At 35.2% G+C, this 17,906-nt stretch overlaps 1 protein-coding gene across 1 annotated transcript in view; it reads right to left on the bottom strand.

Moving 5' to 3' along the window:
• Positions 1 to 17,906, bottom strand: part of ARID2 (AT-rich interaction domain 2) — a 165,333-nt gene that overhangs the window by 37,288 nt on the left and 110,139 nt on the right. Inside the window, exons 12-16 of the mRNA XM_059402955.1 lie at positions 16,283 to 16,364; positions 14,232 to 14,366; positions 13,403 to 13,599; positions 10,270 to 13,133; positions 1,289 to 1,437 (exon numbers count right to left, since the gene is read on the bottom strand). Of these exons, the coding sequence (XP_059258938.1) occupies positions 1,289 to 1,437; positions 10,270 to 13,133; positions 13,403 to 13,599; positions 14,232 to 14,366; positions 16,283 to 16,364 (3,427 nt within the window). The remainder of the gene's footprint in view (positions 1 to 1,288; positions 1,438 to 10,269; positions 13,134 to 13,402; positions 13,600 to 14,231; positions 14,367 to 16,282; positions 16,365 to 17,906) is intronic.

The following is a 17,906-nucleotide window of genomic DNA, read 5'->3' as shown; positions in this document are numbered from 1 at the left end:
GTATATATATATATATATATATATATATATATATATATATATATATATATTATGCAGCCATGAAAAGAAATTAAATCTTGCCATTTGCAACAATGTGGATGGAACTAGAAGGTATTATGCTGAGCAAAATAAGTCAATCAGAGAAAGACAATTATCATATGATCTCCCTGATAGGAGGAAGTTGAGAGGCAATGTTGGGGGTTTGGGGGGTAGGAAAGGAATAAATGAAACAAGATGGGATTGGGAGGGAGACAAACCATAAGAGACTCTTAATCTCACAAAACAAACTGAGGGTTGCTGGGAGTATGGGGGTAGGGGAAGGGTGGTAGGGTTATAGACATTGGGGAAGGTATGTGCTATGGTGAGTGCTGTGAAGTGTGTAAACCTGGAGATTCACAGACCTAAATCGGGGCTAATAATACATTATATGTTAATAAAAAATTAAAAAATAGAAAAAAAAATCCCCTACTCTACAGTTATAGCCACAACCCCACAACAAACCACAATATGAAGTTTAAGTAAAAGTATGTCTGTAGTATATCATAAAAATCATGAACAGCAAATATAATTTTTAAAAGAATATGGTAATTACTGCTCTCAGTTAAAGTGAAATAGATCTTTGATATCCAAAAAAATGAAGGGTATTATGTCTATTAAGACAAGTGCCTTAGTCCTAGACCTCTAAAAAGTGACAAAACAAAGGGTCTTGGCTGAGAACTGTTAAAGAACTATCTTATTTTAACCAACATTATTTGCAAGCATTTCATAAGAAAGCCCTGTTTTAGTAAGTTCAATCGTACTCACTGTTCATCTTAGTTATTAAATGGTGGGATGGTATGGCTTTAGAAATAATTTTCATGGGGTGTCCAACCCAAACTCAAATTTAAGACATTAGTCTTCCTAACAGATTATTATCTTTAAGTTGCTACAAAAATTTGATAGCTACCACCAACTTCGAGTTACTTTAAAAACCCTATCTCTTTTCATAGCCAAATATCAAATCAAACACTTAGCTGATTTTCTTTTGTTAAAAACTAATATTGAGATGCATTCTCCAATAACCTACCATTAGGCAATGAAGCTCTTTTTACCATTTATATAAATTTTTTTTGGCTCAGGTGCCACTGGACCTGTATCAACATCCCTCCTAACAGGAAGTATTTTTGCTAAAAGATTTCAGTGGTTTCAAAAAAAAATTTTTCATAAAAGTAGAGATGAGAGAAATGTAGATATAAAAGCATTCCAGAACAAAGAGCATTTATGTGTATCAAATAAAATTTCCATTTACTTTTTACAAGACTGCCACAGACACATGAAGTTGTGTCCAGGTTTTCTCACTGGATCCCCTTGTTGACTAGATGCACTGAATGGAGAAGGCTGGGAAGTGTTAGGCTGGCTCTGCACTTGCACAGCTGGTGAAGGCGTCATAGGAGTGTTCTGTGAAAAAACACAACCACGCAGTTTGTGAGATGACACTGAAAGACATTCATATTTTATAGTATAGGCATAAATGATTTTAATGACAATTATGATTACATTGCTAGTTATGCACTTCTAACACAGAATTTACATTTGTAGTTAGTAAATATTTCTTAAAAATTCTTTTAAAAAGATAATTATTTTTATAAAAATAATTAATAAAAAATTTTATTTTTTATAAAAATAATTAGGAAAGATTCTTTTATTTCATATGAGCCACAAAGGCAAGATCACATTGTTAATGTTACAGGACATAAATTATTTAGAATTAAGAAATTTTAGATCAATAAATTAGGCAGAAACAAAACTATAGATTAAAATGAGGAATAAATCTACTATAAATCACTCACTGATTTACTTACACACATTCTGCACAAGAACGAATCAATTGCAAATTAATCTTTCTTTGCATATATTTCCTTTCAGATTTTTTAATGACTACAACATAAAACAATCATAGCAAAACGCAAAGAAAATTTCTGATGTTAAAAATGAAAACTAGAAGTAGAATGTTATAAATATTATTTTATAGTAAGCCGTTTTAACAACTTTAGTCTTTAAAGTTGTTCAGTTTCAGCTTTTGATGGACAATACAAGTAAAAGAATTCTAATTCCAATTCTAATTCAGAAGTCTTTTAAATATAAGCTATATTTTCTTCTTCTGTAGCCTATCCCTTTCTCTCTGAAAAACACGTAATTATAATATGGCTTAAAACAATTTGAGGCAAAATACTTTCTTTGAACCTTATCTCAGATTTTATTCATAACGTATCACAAAGGGAAAAATAATAATGAATTTCTCATATAGAAATGGTAGCACACCATTTTCAAAGCATTGTTTAATGGCAATAAATTTAAACTCTGGAAAAATATTAAATATACTCATTCACTTATAAGGTAATATTGGAAATAGCTGGACAAAACTAGTTAAAAATTTCTGCAAACATCAGATTAAAATCCATAATAACTAGAAAAAAAGACATTAAGCTATAAGGGTTGAGCATAAAAAAGAAAAAAGAGAATAAAATGCTGAAAAAAAGTTTAGAAATGAGAAATCCTAGGACTCTTTGAGTTCCATGCTCTAAGAAAAAGAAAATCTACTTTTGTGAAATGATTGAAGTTGTTTCCATAATAGGATCTGGTCCCACACTTAAGATTTTATAATATGGTCAGTGAGAAAACATATACATGCATATGCATGCATGAAAAACAGGTGCCATGGATAGGGTGGACTTTTTAGCTTGACACACCAGTACTCAAACTTTCAATTTGCCTTTTAAACTAGTGAAGTGACTCAGGGCAATCTCTTTAACCTCTGTGATCCTCAGTTTTGTCATCTATAAACTATTAAGTAATGAAATCTTAACATAAGGGATTGTTTGAAGACTAGAGAAACTACAGATGAAGAGCCTAGTTCTAGATTCTCAACAAATGGCAACATATATGCTAGATGTCCAAATAGATACGGGAAACTAAACTTTGGAGGAAAGATAATGAATGAGTCTGCTTTGGGGACAGTGGCAGATCAACTACAAATGTCTATTAATAGAAGTTAATGCTGGAAACACGGATCTGACAATCATTCTCCTGGGAATTCTTAAAGCCATAAAAACTGATGCTGAGAAAGCAGACAAAAAAAAAAAAAAAAAAAAAGGATCGGAGACAAAGGAATGGAAGGTAACATTAGAATTAGTCTATTTATCAAAAGAATTACTGAAATTGTTTTCCTGAAATGAAAATATTGCAATAAAAATCCAAGAAATTCTAATAAGGGAAGTAACCAAGAGAATCAGTTTCAGCCAAATACATATATTAGAGAGTAACAAGTTATAAATATCCCAGAATTTTTATTAAAGGGTAAATTTGCCAGAAGCATCAAATTCCCTCAGAATGAATCTTCTGGTTCCCTTTTCTATTACCATTTAAATTAGGTACTTTATTGAATATCTTGTTATATATTTGTAATTAAGCTTATTTTTATTTTCAAAAGTGCTAATAAATCTTTAACGTATTTTTTTTTTCATTGTGGAACTCTTATCTAACAAATAATCACAAGGTATTTTGACCCCAAATATGAATGAAGGATATGGCAAGGATGACTGAAATTAATCTAAGTTGTTAAATTAATAATGAATAAAGACACATTAACCAAATGCAACATGTAAAAACTTGGGGATCTTAATTCAAACGAGCTGTTTAAAAAAACCAAACCCATGTTGTTTTTAAAAGACAACTAGAGAACAATGAACTGGGTGTGAGATAATATTAAACACACTGTTATCTCTGCTAGATATGATTTGGTACTGGAGAGAGAGACAGATCTAAATAGGTAAAAGTACTTAACTATTAGAGAAATAGATTCTGATTTACTGGCAAAATGAAATAATGTTTGATACTTGTTTTAAGGTACTCCAAGAAAAAAAAATGATTGTGAAGAACAGATGAAACTAAAAAGGCAAATGGTAATAATATTTAAATCTAGGTGATAGAAACATGAAGACTTCTTGGCTCTACTTTTGTATATGTTGGAAAAAATTTTACAATAAAAAATAAACAAGTGACAGAGTGATAAAAAGAATTAGATAGATCTAAATATAACACTGAAACAAAAAGAATTAAAGTACTTAAAAAAATTTTTTTTTATTTGAGATAGAGAATAGCAAGAGAGAGCACGAACAGAGGGTGGGGACAGGGAGAAACAGGTTTCCCACTGAGCAGGGAACCCATAGTGGGGCTTGATCCCAGAACCCTGGGGATCATGACCTGAGCCAAAGGCAGACACTTAACCAACTCAGCCACCCAGGCACCCCAAGAATTTAAGTACTTATAGAATATACCAAATGAGAAATTCTAAGACTCATATTTCCTTTGACCACAGGAGTGAATATTTTTAGGTTTCCTCTTGTTATTAAAAAAATTACACATTCGTGAGGTGCCTGTGTGGCTCAGTTAGTTAATCATCCTACTCTTGATTCTGGCTCAAGTCATGATCTCAGGGTCATGAGATCCAACCCAGCGATGGGCTCTGCACTCTGCACTCAGCACAGAGTCTGCTTAAAAGTTCCATTCCCCCTCTCCCTTTGCCCCTCCCTCAATAAACAAACAAACAAATAAATATCAATTAATTAATAAAAAGAATTAGGTCTTTTACATGATAGTGCAAAATAAATTTCTTTTGGGCTATATGTTTACTTTTTCTTAACCTTATTATTATTTTTTTAAATTTATTTGATACAGAGAGAGAGAGAGAGTGTATAAGCAGGGGGAGTGGCAGGCAGAGGGAAAGGAAGCAGCAGACTCCCCGCCGAGCAGAGAGCCTGATGCGGTGCTTGATCCCAGGAACCTGAGATCATGACCAGAGCCGGAGGCAGAGGCTAAACCCACTGAGCCACCCAGGCTCATTTTTTTTTTTTTTTAAAGATTTCATTTATTTATTTGACAGAGAGAGATCACAAGTAGGCAGAGAGGCAGGCAGAGAGAGGGGAAGGGAAGCAGACCCCCCTGCTGAGCAGAGAGCCCCATGCGGGACTCAATCCCAGGACCCTGAGATGACGACCCGAGCCGAAGGCAGCGGCTTAACCCACTGAGCCACCCAGGCGTCCTAGGCTCAGTTTTTTACCATGAATTGCTTGATCATCAGCCATAACCCTAACTCAAGTGTAAATGTAAAAGTAGGTTTCAAAGTCATAGTTTTTGGAATGATCCCTCTTGAGGAATATTCTCTATCATCTACTCTATTGAGGAAGAGCTATTTTTTTTTTAATGTTACAGGTTTTGGGGTTCCCCCCCCCACAAATCCAGCAGTGAGTGACCAAAAAAGTAAAATTACACAAAGGATGCAAAATAACTATGTGATTTATTCTGCAATGTAGAACTAACTGAAAAAGTTAATGCAGCAGTTTTATTATTGCCTTGCTTTCTTCTATTATCTTTTCAAAATGATGCTTTCTTTGATCATCTTTTCAATAGTAAATTATGGCTAAAAATTCTAGATCAGTGATAACTTTTAAGATTTATTTATTTACTTGAGAGAGAAACCACAAAAGCAGGGGTAGGGACAGAAGGAAAGAGAAAGAATCCTCAAGCAGACTCGTCCATGAGCACAGAGCCCTGAGATCATGACCTGAGCTGAAATCAAGAGTTGGATGCTTAACTGACTGAACCACCCCCGTGGCCCTAGAGTGATAACATTTTCTGATATAAGACTTGGGATTTGAGGCTCTTAAACCCTTATGTTCTTAGTACTAAACTTTAAAAACCTTAGAAAGATAAAAATTTAAACACTTTAATCTATGTTAGAAAGATACAAATTCATAATCTATTCTCAAAATAAATTCTTTGCTAGGTAGTAATGAAACAGTTTGTTCAATTCTAGCTACAGATTTTGAAAGCCACTTATAAAACAGAACTGACTTAAGATAAATAGGATGACAAATAAACCAGACACCCTGACACCTCGGACCTACTTGAAGGAACTGACAAAGTATATTCTAAAACACAGGTGAGGAAGGAGAGATACTCTGAAGCAGTTATAAGGAACAAAAATAAGATTTACTCTGTGAAATAAAAGTATTTATACTTAGTCTAAATGTATAGATCTTTTGAGAACAGAATTAAGACAATTACAGGAATCACTGGAAAAGAGATCTTTGTGAGTGTGGGAAAGTAACTTCAATTTTTAAAAATGAGAGTTTGGGACAAGATAATATCTAAGATTCTTTCTGCTCTTACATTCCCTCATGTTTTTAAACTACCAAGTTTTTTACTCTTACAAAGTATATAACCTAGATAATCAATACATACCAAGACTGTTTATAAGGATACACTAAAATGCAAAAACAATTATTATGTTTAGTGGTAATGCCTTTCTCAGTTTTTACGATGTACTACAATGTGCTACTACTCCACAATTTAAGCAGTAGTACTCTTAACAAAATATTGAAATGATAATTCCTGGGGTTCTTGTTAAAACGATCTTGGCTATGACTAAATGCTGCCCCCTTGAGGCTACAGATCTGCATTCTGATGGGTTGAATAACTTCAAGCTCTTTATCAAAGAAAGGAAGGGACCCGGAAGATACCAAAATTCAGTGTGACACAGAACCATATTAGCAATGGTTCAATAGAATTGAGGAAAAGCACATATAAAACACCTTAAGTAAATACATCCTTAAGTAAACTACTTTTATATACAAGAATTTAGCATGTCTTCAGATCATGGGATTAACACCTATTGTTCTGTTCAACATGTGTTTTACATGCTCCTGAAAAAGGCAAACCGTTAGGTAAATATTTATAATTACTTTTCTTTTTTATTCATTTTTATTTTTTTATGTGCCAAACTAGCTTTATGCCTTCAGAAGATACCAATTCATGAATAGTTATCCTATAACTTACAAATACAACAGACTAAAATAAACAGCTACAAATCAAGAAGTTTGCCTTGAAATAGGTAAAATTTATTTTGTATCTACATGAATTATGCAGCTAAATACTATTTAAACACAAAATCTGCAGTTATGTCATTAACTTTCATAATCTTTCTTCTTTTCTGCTGCTAATTTTTTTCTGTAATTAAATTAATATAGCTGATTAATTAGAGTGAAAGGGAACAAAACTGAGAAAAGAAACATGAAAGAACAATGGTAGTAGGATTACCTGTTGCCTCTTCTCAGCAGGGACTTCTCCCTGCAGTCTTTCTAGCCCTGAACATTCTGCAAATCTAAAAGTCCCTCCTTGGGTTCCAGGTACCTCCTTAACATCCCCAGACCCCTTGAAATGGGAGAAATAACAAGGTATTGCTGAAAAGTCACATTTTAAAATCCTCTATTTCATCTACTCCTTTAAGGTACCAATTCAAATAGTGAATAAAATGTGTTAAGTCAAGGTCCATATAAAAGAAATCTGAAGAATCTAGGTAACAATGGAAATGGTTTTCTATTAGTAGGCTCTTAAGAAGACCAACAGCTGACCCTTCAAAGGAAATTTATGATCCCATCTTAAACAGTTGATCTTTTTTAGCCTTTATAGGTACTTTATTCCCTATATATGAAGGTAAAATACAGCTGTACTATTACTGAGTGCCAAACTATCTAGCAGTCACCATGTTAAGCGCTACACGTAAGAATCCCAGTTTTTAATTCTCTCACAGACACCATGCATGCTATCTCTTTTTCCTTGCAAAAATTTAAATTTCTACCTGCCAACCAAACACTAATTTTAAAAATAAGGAATGTAGCCATTTTAAATAAACTATACTCTTTGGGACAATACATATTAAAGAACACATTTTTAAAAAGTATTTTTTTTATTTTAACACATTTAATAAATAATATATATGTAAATAAAATGTAGTAATTTTATGGACTGAATTAGATACATATATGTCCAATATGTAAAGAAAAAAGTTTTAGGATTAATGTCCTAAAATTATAATTTAATGCTACTCACATTCTATAATATAATAGTTCAAATACTCAATATGTTATATATAAAATGGCTTTCTAGAACTTTTCAACAAAATCTTTTAAAATAGTGGAGAAGTGGGTTAAGAGTATGAATCTCTGTTTCAGACATATACCCAACTGGTTCAGTCCTGGAAACACATCACATTAGTTGGTGACCTTGGGTGAATTATTTTGTAGCTTGGAGCCTCATTTCTATTGTAATAACAATTCTTACCTCACAGAGTTATTCCAAGGATTAAATGAGAAAATGCTTTTAGTAACAAGTTCCTAACACAGGTCCTAGTCTTCACAAGTATTATTGTTGGTTCTTTTGTTACTTAAGTATCTTTAATGAATATAATCACACTGGGAAGATTAAGGACACACATAAAAATGAGGGTTGATAATTCCACAGTAATGGAGTTTTTCTCTCATTTGGCTTAGTTTATTATAACTATTTAGAAATTATAACTATTATAAGAGAGGAAAAGACGGAGTGAGTAACTAATCAAGATGAATTCGGAAATCATAAATGAAGGAAAAAAATATAAAAATCAACTTACTGTATGCCAGACACCATATTACTTTAAAAATTTTTTACTGTGTTTAATAAATGAAAAAAAAAAAAAACTCAACTTACAGCAGTCTGAGGAAAATTGATGTAGTATTTTTTGCTAAAACTCAGTAATAATCATTGCCATGTACACATCAACTAAAGAATACTCAACCCACTTAGGTACCTTGCAATAAAAATAAATCTAAGCAATACAGTACTAATGTATGAATTAAAATCTCATTATGTCCCCAACAGCACCGTCCAGTTTTTTTTTTTTTTTTTTTTTTTTTTTTTTTTTTTTTTTTTTTTTTTAAAGATTTTATTTATTTATTTGACAGAGAGAGATCACAAGCAGGCAGAGAGGCAGGCAGAGAGAGAGGAGGAAGCAGGCTCCCTGCTGAGCAGAGAGCCCGATGTGGGACTCGATCCCAGCACCCTGAGATCATGACCTGAGCCGAAGGCAGCGGCTTAACCCACTGAGCCACCCAGGCGCCCAGCACCGTCCAGTTTTATCCACTCACATGAAAAAAGAGGCACATGAGTGGATGAACTGTTCTGAAGCAAGGGATTCTTTGTTCTTTCATCTTTCATTTTGCTGCCCCCCTCCACCCCCAGATTTGGTACTAATGCCAGCAATGACCATAGATCTGCTCTAAACACCAAAAGCATGGAGAAGAAACCAAAGTCAGAAGAGTGCTAGCAGAGTTGCCAATAGTCACAGAAGGTTCTGGCCATGTAGGACTCAGGAAAGAGAAAGAAAAAAAAGTCATCCAGAAAATAAGGTTAAAACTAGTAAACCCCTAGTTTCAGTGGAAACGGCACACAAGATTGACCTTAAAATCTTTACAGGTAGAATGAATCCTCAATTCAGTAGCACTAATCCTAGAAAACACTTCTATTGACTACAGGGTACAACAGAGATTGGATAGTAGAATATTAAAGAGGGGATAACAGAAACCTGACTGGAGGGCAAAGCAGTAAAGAAACACAAAAGCAAGAATATCAGAATAGCTGAAAGAAACTGAAATTATAATAGTCTTTTAAGAACCAAGGCAACTAAGTCAATATATAAGTATAACAGGAAAACACCTGATAAAGGACTTATGGGATTCATCTTTTTTTAAAAAAGAATGGTGAAAAGAGCCACAAAAACATACTCCTGTCAAAATCAAGTACAGAATCTCCCTTTTGAAGTGCTCTTAGTATATCCCCCTCCACCCAAAGGTGACCAAGGAGACTGACTTATATTTAAAAAATTCTCCAAGAGATGTCAGATTAGCAAGTATTCCTCTATCTTGGGTCTACAAAATTACTAATTTGGGTCAATAACAGAATTTTTTTTTTAAAACGATTTTTTAAAATTTATTTTGACAGAGAGAGAGAGAAATCACAAGTAGGGAGAGAGGCAGGCAGAGAGAGAGAGAGAGAGGAGGAAGCAGGCTCCCCTCGGAGCAGAGAGCCCGACGTGGGGCTCAATCCCAGGATCCTGGGATCATGACCTGAGCCGAAGGCAGAGGCTTTAACCCACTGAGCCACCCAGGCACCCCCAGTAACAGAATTTTAAAGATTCTTTAAGCCATGTGCTAAAGTCAACAATTGAGAACTGTTTAATATTATTAAAAAAAACACAAAACACTGAAAAACAGGAGCTGGAGAGCCCGAGTACACTGGTGAGCTGACACAATTACCTTTTTCAAGATAAGGTGTCGAACAACAGTGGACAGTCCCCTACAATCCTATTTACAAGTGAGAACTCTTAAGAGAAACGTTGAGAGCAGGGTGACTTACCTGTGGGACCACATTCTGTACGTATGGCGGCGGGTGCTGCTGCTTTTGCTGAACAGCACTTTCTATTGCTACTTTAGCTACAGTGCTTGGATCTGCTCCCGCCGGCACAGCAACCATTGTTGCACTGCAGCCAGCATTGTTGGGGTCACTGATTGTAACAATTCTAACTCCTACTTTATTTGGAATTCCTGCGACTGTTTCCCTATCAGTATCCTCTGCCGGCCGCTTTACAGTTTTGCATTCTGCTGTGCCATTTGTAGACCGAACGTCAGATGATAGGGCAGGAGAATGGGACACTCTTGATCCTGAGTGGGGAACTGCTATGATTTGATGCCCCTGTATAACAGAGGTTGTAGAATGCGGTGAGACAACTACACTTGGGCGTTGCTGAGGCACATCTGAATTCAAACTTGAAGCTAGAGGTCCATTAGGCAAGTCAGTACCACTAAACTGCTGTGTTGCCACATTTGGAGCCTCCTGTATACTGCTCACAGATGGTGAACCACCCAAAGTTAATATAGGTCCATTTGAAATTCTTTCTAGTTGATCACCTTTGGCAGTATCTTGCTGAGTGGCATCTAAAGTCCCTTGTGGTTCCACTGGAGATATCTCACCATTTCCTACATGATTGGAAGTTTTGTGATTTGGAATGTTTTTGCTTAAATGAGAACCATCTCCCTTATCAAAATCACAGATTCCATTAACTAGAGGTTTTTTCAAATCACTTTTGATATCCGGCATATCCATTTGTTCTGAGTTCTGTTTTCCAGATGTTCCATTCTCACCTAATTCTAATGATGGCCCATTACTGATTAGTGAGCACTGATTAGCCTCACTTTGAATTTTCCCTGAGTTTGAAGGAGGTAGACTTGAGTCACTGTACTTTCTCCCATTTAAAAGACTTCCCACCTGCATTTCATTTTCCTTTGTATCCCCATTGCTGGTGTTCGTGGCTCCTCGTCGGCAGGACGGGTTCTCCATGACTTCAATTTTACGTTCATGAACATGTAAACCTGTTGCTTCTTTTGCTTCCTCCTCCTTTTGGCAAATGATCTTATCACCTTTGAATGGGGGAGTAGCAGTAGTACAGGATGATTGTCCAGCTGGAGATGTCTGAGTGGCTGGAAGTGTTTGCACCTGAAGTCCAACTCCTGTTTGCGTCCCACTCATGGTAATTCCTGCTGGAGCAATGAGCTGAGTTGCATTTCCCTGACTCACAGTTGCAGTTGCAAAACTTGTATTTGGCACAACTGTTATGGTTACCTGGTTGCCAGAAGTCCCTTGGAAAATGGTTGCTGGGCTGTTTGAAATCAGTGGGCCTGGCAATATTTGTAAGTTCGAGATGGGCACAGTTTGCACTCCCCCTGTGGGTGGCATTGCACTTTGGACCAACTGAACGTTTTGCTGCCCAACCAATAGCTGCTGAGCTGAAGATTGCCCCTGCACTCCAAAACCTGCTGCTTGGTTATTGGCCACCTGGTATACCACCTGAGGGCTAGGAGCTCTTGCATTATTAGGGGGAGGAATCTGTGGTGCTGGGAGAATTAGCTTACCACCCGGCGTCGAAGGACCACGCTTTGGAAGCAGCAGCTGTTTTATCAGACTTGACTCACCAGAAGCAGGCTGACCAACGCCCGCATTTGCCTGCTGTGGTTGAACTTGCATCTGTACTTGTTGGGGCTGCTGAACCTGTACTTGTACCTGTTGTGGTGAGGGTGCTGGTGAATGCTGCTGCTGTTGCTGCCTTTTCACAGATAGCATCTGACTGACAGTAGGAGGTGGTCCCTGTGATTGAGGGGTGGAAGAAGATGGCATGGCAGTAGGGACTTGGTTATTAGTCGCTGGGACAGGTGATGGTGAGGAAGATGGAGTTATGTTTGGTTGCCCAGTTAGCTGAACTGTCTGACCAGCTGGAAGAGCTCCTGGATTAGCAAGAACAATTTGGTGAATGGCTGGTGCATAAGTCTGACCTTGTTGAGCTGGCTGGCTTACAATCACTACACTTTGTTGGGCTGGCTGCTGTGGTTGTTGAATGGGCTGTTGTACCACCGTTGATGAAACTTGCTGAGAAGGGAGAGGTTTTGGTGCAATGTTCTGAAACCCTACCCTTGAGGGTTGTGGACTTGGGACACCCGCAATGGTAACCATTTGTCCTGTAGCTACCTGAAAATTCTGTACTGAAGTTGCTGAGACAATATTGGATGCGGAAGTTGTCACATACTGTGAAGGTGCTATGATAACAGTGTCTTGCGGCTGGCTACCAGCAGATGTCTGTTGAGATGAAGTTTGCACAGGCTGGGGTGATGTGGTGATTAACTGTTGACCCTGTGAAACTGTAGAAGTACATGCTGGTATGTTCTGTACTCTGCCAAATATATGACTCTGTGGGACAGCTTGCTGAATTACTGTCACAGGAGTGCCAGAAGGTATCTGTCCCGGTACCACTGTGTGTAATGGAGACTGTTGTGGAATTACAGATGGATGATGAAGCAATGTCTGGGAATTTACAACTGTAACAGGCTGTGGCCCTGTACTGTGATTCTGAACCACAGAACTCTGAGCAGCTCCTCCTCCCACAGCAATGCTAACAGGAACTGCTGTTTGGGATATAGAATTCTGGATTACTGTAGCCTTAACGACCTCACAAGGAACTGGAGCTTTGTTCTGAATGACAGTCACTGGAGCATTTTGTTGCTGGTGGGTATGAACTGCAGGATTTGGTGGAATTCTTGAAACAGTCTGTGCCACAGTATGAACACCTTGTACTGGAAAAGACATTTGTGTTGCAGTCAAATTTGAAGACTGGCTGGTAACAGAAGACCTCTGAAAATGGTTTCCTACAGTTTGTGGTCCATGAGGAATTCCTGAAAAAAGGAGGGAAAAAGTCAAAATTCATAATGAAATGACTGAAAACTGCGTATAGGCATTGTATTAGTTAATACAAGAAAAAATTACTTTAAGAAATTAACATCTAACAACTTTGCATCATATTAAATACGGTAAAAGTAACAGAATAAGCAAAATATGCTACTGGAAACATAAAGGAAAATTATACATTTTAAATTTATAAAATATACAGTTTCATTTTGCTTTTTTGTTAAATTAGATATATTTAAAACTCAAAAATTAATACCTGCAGGTGAAGGACTTGGAGATACATCAGGAACAGAATCAACACGAACAACAGGAGTAGAAACTGGTTGCTGCTGATAGTACATCTGAATGGGAAGTGGTATAGCCCTCCGTTTTACTCCCACGACATGAATATGTGCCTGCCCGTTGCTACTGGAATCCTCCACTCTCTTCACTGTATGGTTTGGAAAGACCGTTCTGTAAAGTACACACACACTTAGTTTTCTTAACTAGCACACAAGCAAAAAACAGACTTCTAACAATGTTTACATGAACAGCAGTAGTATATTTACTACTACAAATGTACGAACCAGTATGATTCATACAGTTCTATTCTGCAAAGGTGGGAAGCAAGGAAAAAATATAAAACATCAGTTCTCCAATTTTAAAAATCATTATATATTAACATTGTTAGGTTTTAAAAAAGTTTATACCCTAGATAATTAACAAAAAAGCTGCATCTAGGTAGTGTCTATTTTATGAACTTTGCATAATACCAAAGCCTCGATATTTGAAGAGTATTAGTTTCAGACTATTATTCAAGATTTAAAAGGACAAAAGTCATGTCTTTAACACAATAAAGTGGGTAGAAAAAAGTTTCTCCCTTCTCTTTCTTTGATAAGCCTCATACTGTTCAAACACAAATACCAGGTTTGATTTCCAAAATCCCCTTGTATTTGAATTTCTATCTCACAACAACCTAGCCAAGATGAAACTTCAAGTAGCAGAAATATTTCAAATTAGACAGATGGTTGGTATTTTTTCTAAAGAGCAAGAGATGTTCATGATATGGATTAACTTTGTTTAAAGTTAACTACTATGCATCCTACCTAAGACATTTATAAAATCCAGTTGAAGTTAGGATTCCACCACGAGCTAATTTACTGCATGTTGAGAGGTACTCAGAATACATTTCTGCTCGAGAGACAGAACAATCTGGATTTACTTCAAAATGAGCATTTAGCCTAAAAAAAAGAAAAATAAATGGCATTATGCAGTATATTATAGGAGAGTTCATACTAAATATAGTAAAACCATTTGAAGGCAATGTATTATAAAATAATATTTATGCCTGTTTATCAAATGTCACTATCATGTTATTAGCGAAAATGCATGCTAGGTTTTAGACTGATGAAACTAAACAAAAGGAGATTGACCACTTAATCACATTTATTTTAGTATTAAAAAAATGATTAACAACAAATATAAAAACTATATTCACACCCCAGTGAGAACTGGGTTGGTCTGTTGGCAACAAATATTCTATAACAAATAAGTTTCATTCAGTCAATATCTACTAAATTTCCTGTCTTGCAATAATTAAAATATAATAGAAATTCCCAATGATGAGCTATTTCCATTGGAGACGTGGAAAATGGAAGAAAAACTGAACTAAAATTAAACTTTTGTTGTCTCTTCGAGCAAATCCCTTAAGAAAAAAAACTTACCTAAGCTTTCAACTACTCTTTAAGACAATCATACTTCTCCCACATCTCACACTTTCATTCCCCCATTTCAGAAATTTCTATTCATAATGCAGTACAAATTAATTCAAACTTCAGTTTGTCTTTTTCATATAGTGACTTCCATCTATATCAGTTAGGACTGGAGGCCGAATATCATCATAGGATTCTTTTCTAGGACTTACTATACATGTAACAGGCCAACTTATAGCTGTTTATATAAACTGAATCAAATAATACTTATGATTATTTAATTTTAAAATGATTCTCTCCCTCCTCACTAGAACTAGCAGAAATGTACAAATGGGCTTTAGAAGACTAAATCCATACCTAACATACACACACATTTTACTGTGCATGTGGTACATACTTTTTCCAACTTTCATAATTCTTTGAGTACTGAGTTTTCAAAAGGCTTAGATACAAAAACTTTTTTTGGTTTTAATGTAGAAGATAGACATTTCCAAGTATTACTGGAAGTGATTCATTAAGTATAAGGTATAAAAATATATAAGGTGAGGAAAAAGAAAATAATTAGAGATATTTAAAACCATACACCTGATTTTAAGCGAAGTGGAAAAGTCTAAAGAAAACTGCCACAGGAACAAAGACATGAAAGTACCAAAAATATGAAACACAGAATGACAGGAACATGGAATGGGAGACAAATCATGTTAGAGAATGGGAGAAAAGGGATCAGAGAAAGAAAATTTTTAAAGTAATACATCATCAGAAAGTGATCTTTTCTATTCAATCTATTAATCTTCTAAAGAATTTAAATTGGAATTCATGTGGAAGCTACCATCCATGAGAAAATGAAATCTAACCAAGTCTACAGTTTATTTTTTCAGGAAGTGGCTGATATGTGACTAGTCAGTCTTCTCAATAAAATATTTTTCAAGTTGCTTATTTCCATGTAAACTCACTAGCTGTTGTATCATTTAACTCATTTCCCCCTATTACTCTGAAAAAAGAAAAATTAACTATCAATGAACAAGAAGTATTGCTTGTGATGAAAAAGAAGAGACATTTAACAACAAAATCTGTTTTATTTTTTTAAAGACAGTCCAGTTCAGTTTTAATAAAATATTAATTTAAGAAATAAAAATCCTGTAATCTGAAAAATTCTATTTTCTACAAAGTCAAAGATAACGTTTTAACACAAATTTTACTCTGAAAAGAAGTTAAATGGTGTAATTTAATTCTGGAGATTCTGATGAACATATTTTTCTTTTAAATTATTCTAAAATGCAGGGGAAATGATTTTACATTGTCCATTCTCTGTATAAATGATATTCTACTCTTACTAAAAAGAAATACAGAATAAAACATTCTGGATGACTGTTGAAATACATTCCCTTTTCTCTTTTGCTTTGTTCTTCCCAAGGATAAAGCCTTAATAGAAATAAACCACTTACCACTGACAAGCAAACTTCTCACTATCTATTTCCACTATTCCTGGAGGTGGAGCAACATGCTGTGCTACAACTGCTCTGGAAGCTAAAGAAAAAAATACATTAGCTACATCATTTGTACACACTTAGTCACTATATGCCATTTTAGTTCATGGACACTGAAACAATTAATATTCACAAAGACTACCTTTCAAAAAGGGGTATAAACATAATGAAAATACACAAATTTGGGAAAGAAACTTAAAATGGAGCACATATCATACCAGGCACTGTCTTTGAAGCTTTATATAAACTGTTTACTATTATTCAAGTACTAACAATAATATGGATTGTACAGCTAATATAAACTCTTTTTCCCATGGGTCAGATACTGAGTTAAATGCTTTATTTATATTAATTCTTCTGTGAGATGGGTACACATAAGGAAACTGAGACTCAAAGTGATTAAAATAACCAGCCCAAGGTCACACAGCGCAACGCATCAGTAAATAAGAATCAGTTTAGTTATAGAAGACAGTATCAGAAATAATCACTTCACTTCTGAATTTAAAAGATTAATATTAACTCTGCAAGTGGCATATATAACACTTCTGGGAAAAGGTGAACAAAAAATATAAACTAATTTAAAGTCCTACATTCAAGAAAGAATTTTCATAAGATTATTTTTCTGGGGGGAAAAAAATCTGTTGTAATAATAGTTTTCCAGTACACCTTTTGTCCTGAGAGAGGCAAGATGACTGGGTAAAAATGTACTAGTTATTAATCTTAAAACATATACCAATTTCTGAGATTTTACTTATGATATATTTTAAAACAATTCAAGTCCGATGAATAAGTTAGATCATCTATTATTTTCTAACAAGTGGATCAAATCTGTAGAAAAATAAATGTTTTCTTCTGCTATATATAAAAGAACTAATAAAAACATAAAAATATGATAATATACTTAGCCATATTATGATGATTTAAATATGAATCTTACATATTTTTAAAATTAAAAATTATACTGCTTCATCAGCATTATTTTATAGTTTTTAAACTTATAAAATGTACCCACTATTTTTCAAATAACATTTTAGCAAAGCTCAGAATCCTCAAACAGAACAAATGTATTTCTAAAATTACTAGAACCCAAGGAGCTCCACAGCACAGTCAAATCTGTGAATGATCAAAAGCCATCCCGACTAATGTTTGATGAAACCCCAAGCTTTCACTGGGATAAAAGCTAATAGTCACTTATTGAACATTTACGTTGTATTAAGCTATTTACACTTATAAAATATTTTTTGTTTTAATCTTATTTATAGGCCTAAATTTAATTATCCCCATTTTGCTAATGAAAAAAATAAAGCTTAGAGATTAAGTTTACAAAGGAACACATGATGGAAATGGCAGAGCTGTATATAGCCGGGTACTGGATTTGAATCCAGGTCTGTCATATTTCAGATACATACATACTATGACATGTTATTTCTTAACAGAACAAAATAATTACAATCAAAACTATTTTCCGGGGCGCCTGGGTGGCTCAGTGGGTTAAGCCGCTGCCTTCGGCTCAGGTCATGATCTCAGGGTCCTGGGATCGAGTCCCACATCGGGCTCTCTGCTCAGCGGGGAGCCTGCTTCC

This window comes from Mustela nigripes, chromosome 6 (genome assembly GCF_022355385.1).
Source record: "Mustela nigripes isolate SB6536 chromosome 6, MUSNIG.SB6536, whole genome shotgun sequence".
NCBI classification, from domain to species: domain Eukaryota; kingdom Metazoa; phylum Chordata; class Mammalia; order Carnivora; family Mustelidae; genus Mustela; species Mustela nigripes.
Note: the sequence above shows the minus strand (reverse complement) of the source record. Positions and strands in the feature narration are given on the sequence as shown.